The sequence below is a fragment of the Ictidomys tridecemlineatus genome, chromosome 15 (genome assembly GCF_052094955.1).
Source record: "Ictidomys tridecemlineatus isolate mIctTri1 chromosome 15, mIctTri1.hap1, whole genome shotgun sequence".
Lineage (NCBI taxonomy): Eukaryota > Metazoa > Chordata > Mammalia > Rodentia > Sciuridae > Ictidomys > Ictidomys tridecemlineatus.
In genome coordinates this window covers 36,383,717-36,396,282 of record NC_135491.1, presented here as the reverse complement: position 1 = coordinate 36,396,282, position 12,566 = coordinate 36,383,717, and the positions used below count along the sequence as shown (strand labels likewise).

Sequence of the window (12,566 nt, the reverse complement as noted above, 5' to 3'; positions counted from 1 at the left end):
TCAACAGGATCACGTGATTGGTCAGCCCCGACTGGATAAGCTCCCCACCTTCAGGTCAAATGTGCCATCTGACATAACCAATGCAACAGGCAGAACCTCATGACGGAAGCTGTCACATTCACAGCCTTGGCTGGAATGAGAGGAGTGAATGCACTGGGGGCAGGGTCTGGGGGACGTCTTAGCAGTCCACCTTCTCTAGGGCACCCAGTCACTAGTTCTGTCAGTCAAGAGTGACTTACTGCAGCCGAAAAGCCACAGGCTTGTGCTCTATCAGACACACCAGGCAGGTTGGAGGGCATAGAGTCACAGGAGAGTGATCGTGATCTGATTCAGGATCACTCAGGAAAGTCACAGAAGAGACCTCATCTGTCCTGTGCTGTCTAGGCACTAGACCCTCGGCACTTGGATGTGTTTGGCAGAAGGTAGGCCTTGGTACTTTTGCTAATAGAGGGAAGTTATTCTGTGTGTTTTTAACAAGGTCCACTTTGGGGTCTTTGATATTTATTTCAAAGTAGCCCCTCCTGTTACCTGTCTTCCCCCCCACACACACACACACAGTCAATACTGTCAAGTGAACTCCCTTCCCCAGCCCACGCCGACCCCTGAATCTGTTCTCCTACTCACGTGCGGGATGTGCAGCAGGAAATGAGTCTTAAAGAAGTGCAGCCTGAAGAGAGGAGGAGTGGGGAGGAGAATGACTTCCAGAGCTTAAAGTCCCCCCAGGCAGGGGGCTCTGGCTCTGCTTTGCCAGTTTTGACCCCCTGGAGCAACACCCCTGCACGGCCCTGCATTTGATAATATTGGCTGAGCCCTTTCTCTGCTGGGGGACACAGCACAGACTACACAAAATTCCATCCTGGGTGGTAAGGCATAAAAAACTCACATCTGATAGGTGAGGCGTCTTGCCCCGATGAAGCATCTCCCCCTGCACAGCCACCTGCAATCCCAGGTGAGGTCTGACCGACATTCACAGCTGTTCTGCCTCCATTTCCCCAGGAGAGCTGAAGTGGGTCATGGAGGAAGTGGGTCGGCTTGACCCTTGACCTGCTCGTGTCTACTTTTGGACTCCCGTGGGGCAGCTCCCCCAAGTTCCGCCATCTGCTTGCCATCACATACAAGAGATCTATGGGCACAGTGGCCCCTGAGCTTTGGACCAGAATGGCTCCTGCTGGGCCCCCGTTGGCCTGTGCGGCTGCTGCTCCTCTGGTGTTGCCACTGTCTGCACTGTGAGCTTCGATTCGCCTTTACAGAGCTCAGGGCCTGCACCCTGGGCAGATTCATTTTATAAAGCAGTAGCTCTCCTTCCCAAATCCCAAGACCAGACAGGTCCAGTGCTGGTTAAGTGATTCCACAGGAGAAGATCCAGGTCCAATGTGACCTACCACCTGTTAGCCAAGGTGGCCCGCAGCAAAGGCCCGGGAGGCCCAGGGACTGGCCTCATCTTGAAAGAACAGATCAGATCACCAAGTGTGATGAGATAACCTAAAAGTTGGACGTTCATGACACATGAACTTCAGAATGCCGGCACAATGTTTTCTACATACTGTAACCCAGGGAAGGCAGCTGAGGGGGACACACACTGAGCTGGGCATTCTGGCTCTGCCACTAACCTGTGGCTTGAATCTGGCTAATACTCTGCCCCTCAGAGCCTCCGTGTTTTCCATTTGTGAAAGAAAAATGTTGCACAAGCATCAGCCTGATCTAAACATATTCAAATTTACATTTTTAAATGACACTGTGTGGGCCAAATGAAGGCCACCTGTAAGCTACCTACCTAGGCTCACAGCCACCACTGCTACCTGGGCACTAGGCCAGGAGACAGAAAACTTTTTCTATAAAGGACCAGATAGTGAATGTTTTAGACTTCACAGGCCCAGAGGCAAAACAACCATAACTATTACATATTTACTTATATTAATAAGAGAAAAAAACCCAAATCCTACAAATGTTTTATTGATGATCATATGTTTTATTGATAAAATGATAATTGAGTATGATATATTGGAATATGGGTCTACTAGGGAATAGAATGGAATTTCAAGGGAAGAAGTAATTTTGCCTAACCGGGTTTCATAGTTGGTATTCTCTATCATCCAGTCAGTTGCAGATGTTCTATAAAAGCCGCTCTTAGCTCACAGGACACCGGATGGAAATACATTGGCCCAGTTTGCTGACCACAACGTTAGGTGGTTGCTAGAAGGTAACCAGATGGCCTGGTCTGCTGGGGACAGGTCCTATTCATGCCCAGAATCCCTGCTTAATTATTAATAGTGCCTTTTCTCTCCCAAAAGCATTGAATTTGGATGATAAATAATTTAGTAGTTTTCTGATTTTATAGCTAAGACTGTTTTCCTTTGCAGGGTTAGAAGCAGGGAAGTACTTACTATGTGCCTATATTAAACAAGGCCCTAAATGCGGTGGTGTGTAAAACTTTGAGTGTAAAATTTATCCCTATTTCACTTAGGGTAGGACTAGAACATTGGTTTATTTTTAAAAAAAGAAAATCTCACTGGATATAGTATTGTATACGCCTATAATCTCAGAGGCTCGGGAGGCTGAGGCAAGAGGATTGCAAGTTCAAAGCCAGCCTTAGCAACTCAGAGACCCTGAGCAACTTAGTGAGACCTTGTCCAATATATATATATATATATATATATATATATATATATATATATGGCCTGGGGATGTGGTTCAGTGGTTAAGCAACCCTGGGTTCCATTCCTGGTACCCAAACAAAACAAAACCCTCCCCACATGGTTCTCATGTGCACCCAGGGTTGTGGAACCATTTGGATGCTGAAGTGTTGGGTTTGAAACCTAGTCCTCATCCAGGGGCTGGAAATCTGGAAGCAGTAGGCCTGGTGGGGGTGCTCAGCACTGGGGTGGGCCTTACTTTGTATGCGTTGAGGATTTGCAGGGTATTTCCGGATGACAGTTTCAGCTGGATCAGTTCCTGATTCCGTGCTTCAATCGTCTCTAAAAACTGAGCATTCTCAATCTTCAACTGCTGAAAATCAACATCATGGAGCGCCTCGCCCACCTCTTCCTTCTATGGCTCAGAAAGAAGAAAAGACGTTATGTTCAGGTGTGACTTCACACCTGCAACCTGGTGAGACTTTGGAGGTCAGTCATCACTTAGTCATTCAATGAACATGTCCTGGACATCTGCTCGGTACCAGGCATGGTGCTAGGTGCTGGGGAGAGATTAGAGTAAATGCAGTGCTTCTTGGCCTTGAGGAATACATATGAGGGTCTACGGCCACAGGTGCTAACTCAAGAGTGGTGTGGGTGGGGGACAGTGGGTGGACAGGGGCAGAGTGCACCCAGAGCCCTCAGCCAGGCCAGGGCAGGCTTCCCAGAAGAGACAGTACCCAAACAAGGATGTGAAGGAAAATTAGGAATCGGGCCATTAAAAGTCATTTAAAAATCTTTTAAAAATTAAAAGCCTCTAAATTCCCCTCCTTTGATCCTAGGGCATTACTGTAGAGCAGGTGTGTCTGCATGGCCTCTCTGATTGGCCGCACCAGGCTTCTGCCATCTTATGTTTGTGGTGGCAATAGCCCAACTCAGGGGCTGCTGTTCCCCACAGTGCTCTGCTCTGGCTGTGTGAGTTCCAGGGCTGCTTCTTCCCCATGAAGTCCTGATGCTCAAATATGACCCATCCTCCTTCTCCAACGCTCCACCCTGTTCTTTACACCTGGGAGTCAGCCTCTCTCCTGAGCCTCCAGAAGCTTTAGCTCTGGGTCTTTGCTACTGTGGTGGCCCTCTGTACAGCACTGGGCCTCCTCCCCTTCTCTCAACGACACATTAGTCTGAGCTCAACAGTGCAGGGCCCAATCTGTGTCATTTCTGTGCAGAAACGGTGTGTGGGTGGAGGTCATCCTTCTCCTCCCCAAGTCAACCTTAAAGTCCCTGTTTCAAAATGGCTAAATCTGCATGGACTCCAAGAACAAGAACTCACGCTCTGCAGGCAGCTCCACTGGGGCAACGATCCTTCTTACACTGACTCGAAGCTCTTTCCCTGACACCCCCAGCCCAGGCCCAGCTCGGGCCTCAGGGCCCTGCCAGTTGGTATGTTCACCCTCCATAAGTCCTCCGAGACAGTGGTCATGGCCATCCTGGGCGCATTGTCCCAGATCTTCCCACGTGTTTTCTACTCCCCTCGCCAACATCTTCACTCTACATGAACTCTAGTCTGCTATTCTTCCCAGGGTGGAGCTCACGCTGGATGTAAAACTCCAGGTCAGGGCTACTCAGAACAGTGCAGAGCAAGGCCAGCCCTTTCCTGGTCCGGGCGCCATGTTCCTATGGGGGCATCTGGGCCACAGCATTCCAGCCAAGCTGACTATCAGGTCCCTAGGGCGTAGCCAGCAGGTACTGGTACAGGTATTTCAGGGGATCAAAGTGCAGGAACTCACATTTGTCCTTAGTCATGTCATTACAGCTATTCCAGCTTGTCGAGATCTTCCAGGATTGTGGGGGGCCACCAGGAACAGGAGCTGAGCATGGAGGAGCTGAGCACGTACCCTTAGCCTTGAGCGATGAAGGTGTGAGACTGGCTTCTGCTCGCAGTGCGAAAGCAAGTGGGCCTCACCTTCACTCAGCAAGGAATTACAGCTCTGGGAGTGGGCGTCACCCAATGGGACTGGGCTACTCCCACCCCCTGAAACCCAATCCCTTGCCTCATTTGGGTGTCTTCCCCTCAATAAATAGGGTTTCAGACCAAGGAGTAGGATCAGCTAGGGTCAAAAGGTGGTTCCATTCCCAGTTTTTCAAGGAATCTCCATGTTGCTTTCCATATTGGCTGCACCATTTTGCAGTCCCACCAACACTGTACCAGTGTGCCTTTTCCCCACAGCCTCGCCAACACTTGTTGTTGTTTGTATTCTTAATAGCTGCCACTCTGACTGGAGTGAGATAAAGTCTTAGAGTAGTTTTGATTTACATATCTCTAATTGCTAGAGATTTAAAAACAGCATACACAGCCACATCAATGTTTATTGCAGCACAATTCACAATAACTAAACTGTGGAACCAACCTTGATGCCCTTCAGTAGATGAATGGGTAAAGAAAAGGTGGTAAATATACACAATTCTCAGCATTAAAAGAGAATACAATCTGCAGGTAAATGGATGGAGTTGGAGAATATAATGCTAAGTGAAGTTAGCCAATCCCCCAAAACCAAAGGCCAAATGTTTTTTGTGATATAAGGAGGTTGATTCATAGTGGGATTGGGAGGGGGAGCATGGGAGGAATAGACGAACTCTAGATAGGGCAGAGGGAGGGAGGGGAAGAAAGGGGAAAGGGAGTAAAAAAAAAATGGTGGAATGAGATGGACATCATTACCTAAGTACGTTATGAAGACACGAATGGTGTGAATATACTTTGTATACAACCAGAGATATGAAAAGTTGTGCTCTATATGTGTAATATGAATTGTAGTGCATTCCGCTGTCGTATATAACAAATTAGAATAAAAATTTTAATAGGGTTTCGGCATGCTGTCTCTCTTTTGCCAGCCTCCCTTGCCTTCTCTGTGGGAGCTGGGGCCAAAGAGCCATCACTGAACCCCAAGAAAAAGGTACTTTCTATGTCTGTGCAATTATTCAGCCCAATTCACCTGGAGTGACTCTGACTGATTTAGTCGCATGCCGCAGCGCTGGATCAGGAGACAATCAAGTAAGTTAGTTCTCCTGCTCAGTTTTGTGTCACCGTCCGTGGCCACCTCTGATGCACGTGCCCACATGTGGCACATCAATACTCATATTTGATTTAGTGATAAAAGTCAAGGAGGAGGGTGCCACACGTCATGCCCCGAGGCCCTGAGCCATGTCTGTCTTACGGCCTTTAAGCAGGAACCCTTAGGGTCAGCTGCGCAAAGATTCACCAAAGCACAGTACGGTTGTGCTGCCCCAGCCACATCCCCCAAAGGGGCCAATGAATATGTCACCAGGGTCTTTTAAATCCAATCCAAGTCCATCTACCTCCATGTGCCTGCGTAGTAACTGCTGGTTTCCTAAGGCTGCTAAAATGACTTGCCACAAACCAGTGGCTTAAAATTAGGCAAAGTTATCATTTTGCAGTTCTAGAGGCCGGAAGTCTGAAAAGGGTTTGGGACTTAAATCAGGATGTTAGCAGGGCTGCTTTCCTTCTGGAGGCTCCGGGAGAGAACCTTTTCTTGCCATTTCTAGCTTCTGGAGGCGGTCCACATTCCCTGGCTCAGGGCCCCTTCCTCTCCCATGAATCGCATCACTCTGATCTCTGCTGCCTTTACCATCATCTCTCATCCTCCAGCCTCCCTCTGATAAGGAGGGAGATTATATTAGGGCCCAATCAGTAATCTAGGATCCTCTCCCATGTCGAGATCCTTAAATTACTCATACCATGGAAGGAAATGCATTAATAGATTCCAGGGGGGAAGACATCTTGGTGTGGGCGATATCATTCAGTCAACGAAATAAACAAATAAATAGATAAGTAGATAAATGAATAAAGGAAGAACAAGCCACATACCTGCCTCAATTGTAAAAGAAGTTTTTTCCTCTGAACTTTGAGAGAAATATTTTTCAAACGTAATTTATCCCTCAAATTATCCTAACAAACAAACAAACAAAAGCAGAAGTTAATGAATTTCTTTTCTGTGGTTTTGACAAGTAGACTTAGGGGTGCAAACCAAACCTGAACCCTAACGTTTAGTCGTTTATTTTCAGATCCCTCTATTTCTGCCCAAGAAAGCCATGTGATGGCATTTCACTTACCATCAAGATGCAGAGAAAACTGGGTCTGCCCCATGTGAATTTTACAATGCTTTTAAATTCAAGATTATTTGGATGTGGTACAGGGGACTTTCCTGACAAAATGATCTCATGATTCATGTTGGTCGTATATTCTCCTGATAGCTATTACTCATAGCACGTTAGAGTTACCAAGCCAATCTAACTGTCCCCAGGGCCCAAATCTTGCCATGCTATAAAATCTCCAGAAATGAACTCATTATATGCCCCCACATTCCCTTTCGGTTCCCATGCCAGCCTGGGGTCCATTTCCTAATAGTAAGGACATCCAAAGAGCTTGAGATTGACCTGTCCCATTCCATGCAGTCACCTGACTAGCCCAGCCCCACACCTCTTCAGGAAAATACATTAGATCTTGAAACAAATAGGAACACCAGAAAAGAGGAAGTCGGCTGGGTATGGTGATGCACACTTGTAATCTCAGGGGTTTGGGAGGCCGAAGCTGGAGAATCACAAGTTTGAGGCCAGCCTCAGCAACTTAGCAAGACCCTGTCTCAAAATAAAAAATAAAAAGGGCTGGGGATGTGGCTCAGTGGGTTCAATGTCTGGTATAAAAAAGGGAAAAAAAAGTCAGTCTGATATTCTGTCAATATTCATCCTGCTTGACTGGTTTTAGCCTAGATAAAAATGCATTCTAAAACACACCACACACCACACACACACACACACACACACACACACACACACACACACACACACTCTTCAGGGGATGTGAAAACCATGCACATGTGGGCAACATATACAAAGTTAGGCAGCCCCACACGCATAATTTGTGTCATTCTATGAATCCATTCTCCCTTTGGAAGCTCTAACCCCCAGCCACTCACCCGCCGGTGGTTCATGTCCTCGATGTACTTCAACACTTTCTCAGTGGCCAAAATACTCCCTTTCTTCTTGGTTATGGTTCTTAGAATATCTTTTTCAAAGTCGTGCACTGCTCTCTGGACTTCAGTCCATCGAATATCAGCTTCCTCGATGATAGCCTGGGCAAGGCAGCACAAGAGAGGAGAGTTTCCAAGGCTTTTCAAGGATAAATCCGCTGAGGATACCCAAGTCTTTGTCCCCAGGCGACATGCCTCTTAGTTTTAGAGCTCTCCTTAAGGTATAAACCTGACTATATAAATATTACTATTAAAAAGCATGCTTTGGAAAATTGACAGTATCCATAAAAAGTGAGCAATCAAAAATGAGTTCTCAGATATAAGTATGTATTTCCATATCTGAAATATTATGCAACCATTAAAAATTATGTCATGTGGAAAATACCTGAGAGGATACACAGCAAAACTGGAACCCAGTTAAATCTAAACAGATGAAGTAGTGAAATAATAAAACATTCCTATTATACACTTATGTAACTTGAAAAAAAAAGATGTTACCAGTGATGAGAAGTAATATGCCATAGACATATAGTATGTCAGAATATGCTCTACTATCATGTGTACCTAAAAAGAATAAAAAAGTTTTAAAATATGTTATCAATGAATCTATATCTATATATATAGATATGCATATAGAGAGCCCCCCTTATCTGCATTTTCATTTTCTACAACCTGACCATCTGAAAGCATTAAATGGAAAATTTCTGAAATAAGTAATTCACAAGTTGCAAATTGTGCACCATTCTGAATAGTATGATGAAATCTCATGCTGCCCTTCTCTGTCCTGACTGGGACATGCATCATCCCCTTGTCCAGTGTACCTTTCGATAATATGCTACTTGGCCATCAGTCACTTAGGAGCCACCTCAGATCAGCTGTGGTGGCACTGCAGGTCTTGCATTCAAGTGATCCTTATTTTACTTAATTAGGGCCCCAAAGAGCAAGAGTAATGACGCTGGGACAATTTTATTACTGTGTATTGTTATAATTGTTCTATTTTATTGTTAGTAACTGTTAATCTCTTACTGTGCCTAATTTATAAATTAAACTATATCATAGGATGTATACAGAGGAAAAATCATGGTACATATAGAGCTTGATACTATCCAAGGCTGCAGAAATTCACTGGATGTCTTGGAACACATCCTCTGAAGATAAAGGGGAACTATGGTGTATTGACGTGGAAAGATATTGTTAAAAAAAAAAGATACAATTCACAAAACAATGATACCTTTTTAAAAAAGAAATTCATATATGCATAGGAAATGATCTAAACTCTAAAAGTAGATAAATTCAGTGGTCAACCATAATGGCTTCTGGTTGGAGGTACCATTGTGAATGTTTTCAAGTGATTTTTAGCTTACCTATATTTTAAAATGCTGTATAACAAATATGGATTGCCTTGGAATAAACACACACATAATTTTTTAAACTATTATTTTTTTTAGTTGTTGATACACTCTTATTTTATTTATTTATGTGTGGTGCTGAGAATCAAACCCAGTGCCTCACACACACTAGGCAAGCACTCTACCACCACTGGCTATAACCCTGGGCCTCCACACATATAATTTTAAAGCATAAAATGAGAAGGTATCTATGGTCTCACTGCAAATCATTCCAGTTCAGGACTCTCCCCATGGCACTATTGCAAATTTTTAAGGGCATGTATGGTTATTGGGGTTACATTTAAAAAAATCCATATCCTAGTGACATATCTAAAATATTTAGAGATAAATGGTATGTCTAGGATTATCTGCATAACAGCCCAGTGGGGCGAGGGGGAAACAGGTTGGGACATCGATGATCCAAGAGTGGCCATATGTTGGCATTTGCTACATCTGAGTGTTGAGTCCATAGGGATTCGTGGTGTTAATTCTCTACATTTGAGTATATTTGAAATTTTCCATTTAAAATGGTTTAGATTTTGTTGTTGCCTCAAGCAAGTGGTAAGTTCTTTAAAGACCTGCTCTCAATCTGTCTTATCCTACTTCTGTTTCTTCCAAAGCATCAATAATAACACAGACACACCACAGGAACTTCTTGACCAGGTGGAAATGGGAGTCCAAATAGGCTAATGAGACTGAGAGAAGGGTCACCTCGTGGTACTGCAGGTCCCGCTCAGCATTTGCCCTCATGTGCCTCAACTCGTCCTTCATGTCTTCCAGCTCCTTTTGCACAAGCTCAAGTTTTTGTTCGACACTGAGGCTTATCATACGGTCACCTGCCCGGGGTTTGGATTTACGCCTGCTCCGTAACTGCAACCCAACAAAACCAAAGCCACTGTCAAAGAGGTGGGCATCAACATGATTCTTCAGAACTGCTAGAACTTATCCCAAAGGAGAGCCAGGGGAAACAAACTCATGGTGAAAGGATTCTGGATATTTGGCCCGAGGTGGCATTTATTTCACAAGTCAGCCTAAGATCCTATGCTAGTTTCCTTGAAGACCCATGTTTGACAATGAACTAAAAATTAGTAACTGAAAACTTCTTGCAGGTGGAAAGACTGTGAATCACTGTAGACTAGAATTTAAATCAAGATCAGGAGAAGGCTGGAACTCAGCACTTCCTAAACTGAACACAAAGAGAAACTGCATCCAGGGGCACAGTGTTCAGCAAAACAGACAAATAAATTAAAGTCTTGGATTTCCTAGACATTTAAGGCAAAGGTCGCAAGTAAGTGATCCAGGTAATCTTGGGCCTCAAAGTAACTTTATTTGATTTTCAAAGGATTAAACCTATACAGATAGGCCCTCTGAGACAAGGGCTACCTACCAGCAGGTCTTCTATGGCTAAATCCTCCAATTTAAGAGATTTCTTTCAAATAAAATAAGATATTCTGGGAGAGTTAATTCACCACTAATTGAACCTGACTCCCTTCACATTGATTTGAAATAGAAACTCTGGCACACCACAGGTAGAAACACAAATACCACCTGCATATAAGGGGACAGATAGGATAAAGTACAGTTCAGATCTCTATTAGGTACCTGTGCAAATTCTGCTGCTGTTATTTTAACATCTGAAATTCGCAGAGGTCGGTATTCCCTAGACTCCAGTTTACAGCAGTATTTTTCAAACATCTCTGTCTCCGTTTTGAGAGCAGAGTTTCCATAGCTGCAAGACAGTGGGTTACTGAAGTTAAGTTCTAATAGGAGTTTAAACCCCAAATAACCAGTCCTTAACATTTATTGGCCACGTGTGCAAGACATGCAGCCTCTTGGTATCTTATTTCTCTCACCTAAAAAAAGGAAATAAGAATTGCATCTCCCTGTTAGTGTCGCAACAAGGAATGCAAAAATTTTAAGACAGTTGCTGGCCACATTCAAGTGCTGTTTAAGGCTCAGATATCTTTATTATTATGTTTAATGAGCCCCCAAAGTTGCAACACTGGTATTATATTGAAAATTGTTGTACTGGTTTTATCTTCAAGTGTCATCTAACTCATTTGTGAAATCCCTTCAGAATCACTATTTTTTTTGAAACTACACATATCCACCAACTCCAGGTGTTTCCTTTGGTTTATATTTCTCAACTCTTTTATTTCTAGCACCCAATAGATGAAAGAATCTGCTGGAAGTTTATCATAAATTGTGAAAAACTTTGAACAATATCTTTTTAAACAACTAGAGATGACAAATTTAGTTTAGCTTCTTAACTTCTCATATATATAACTTACATGTTTTAGATCTATGTGCATAATGCATATATATTTTATATATACATGAGTGAGAATGGCTTTGATGTTTTCATATGTTACTGAGATAATTCCTGTTGGACTGAATTTTAAGATTAGTGGAGAAGGTTGACTAGAAAACACAAAATACCAAAATGTCTAGCTTTCTCAGCATATTTCACATTCCCAGTATAGCCTGTGGAATTGTCCCTGAATCTGAATCCCAGCATGAGTACTCTCAAGCTGTGTGAACTTAGGAAAGTGCCTTAACCTTTGTGTGCCTCCTAGGATTGCTGTATCATTATATATGATCATATAAGCAAAATACACGGCATATAATAACACTCAAAAAGTGTTGCTCTTGGTAATAAGGCCTCAATTCAATCCTGGCTTAAACTATTTATAGATGCATAGAAATAACATCTGTTCAACTTCCAGAGTCAGGATATTCTGTGCAAAATCAGTTAAGTTGTGCGATGTACCTTAACTACAACATAGAATCATGATATCCCATTTACTTACTCAGATATAAAACAGACTGCTAAAAACCTACTGGGCCTGTGGTTCTTTTTAGTCTACCTCCATACTTACTCTCTGGCTCAAGCCCAGGTTGCCCTACAGCAAAATCATTTCGACAGCTTCCTTCTATCCTGCTTCCATATTAACTGTACCATAGAATCTTAGCATTGGAAAGCCTTTTCTGGTGCAGAACAGGGGAACAGTTAGGCTCATAATCTGGCACTACGCAGACACCAGGCGAAACTCCAACGTCACCAATGACCCTCTGGCCCCCCCCCCAGGCCCCGCCCCTTCGCGCCTTCGCCAGGTCCTGGCAACTGCTTGTCAGCTCAGTGGCAACGGAGACTCAGGACAGCCACCTAGGGGGTCTTGGACTTCCCAGCGTTCAGTGTGGAAGGTCTCCAGGCTGGAGCCAAGGTCCGAGGCCACTCGGCAGGGGATCCACCGTACCGAGAAGCGGCCAGCAACAGCCGACGGGGGGTACCTGAGCTCCTCCACCAGCCCGCACAGCTGGATGACAGGAAGCTCGCTGTCCTCTCCCGTCTGGGAATCGGTGTGGACGCTCTCAGAGTCCTCGTCAGTCATCGCTGTACCCAAGCGGCCCTTGCCAATGCCGAGTGTGCCCAGGAGCGCCGGACGCTAGCCGCCACGCGTCACTCAGGCTGCTATTCAGTGGAGCGTTGCCTGGGCGACCGG

General features: G+C 44.5%; 1 protein-coding gene across 2 annotated transcripts in view; it reads right to left on the bottom strand.

Annotated features, from left to right (window-relative positions):
- The window catches only part of Cfap263 (cilia and flagella associated protein 263), a 23,526-nt gene extending 10,960 nt beyond the window's left edge, over nt 1–12,566 (bottom strand). For both annotated transcript variants that reach the window (XM_005318241.3, XM_040279368.2), the window contains exons 1-6: nt 12,355–12,566; nt 10,666–10,792; nt 9,775–9,933; nt 7,622–7,777; nt 6,514–6,594; nt 2,893–3,048 (exon numbers count right to left, since the gene is read on the bottom strand). In XM_005318241.3, the coding sequence (XP_005318298.1) occupies nt 2,893–3,048; nt 6,514–6,594; nt 7,622–7,777; nt 9,775–9,933; nt 10,666–10,792; nt 12,355–12,455 (780 nt within the window). In that variant the 5' untranslated portion in view covers nt 12,456–12,566. The remainder of the gene's footprint in view (nt 1–2,892; nt 3,049–6,513; nt 6,595–7,621; nt 7,778–9,774; nt 9,934–10,665; nt 10,793–12,354) is intronic.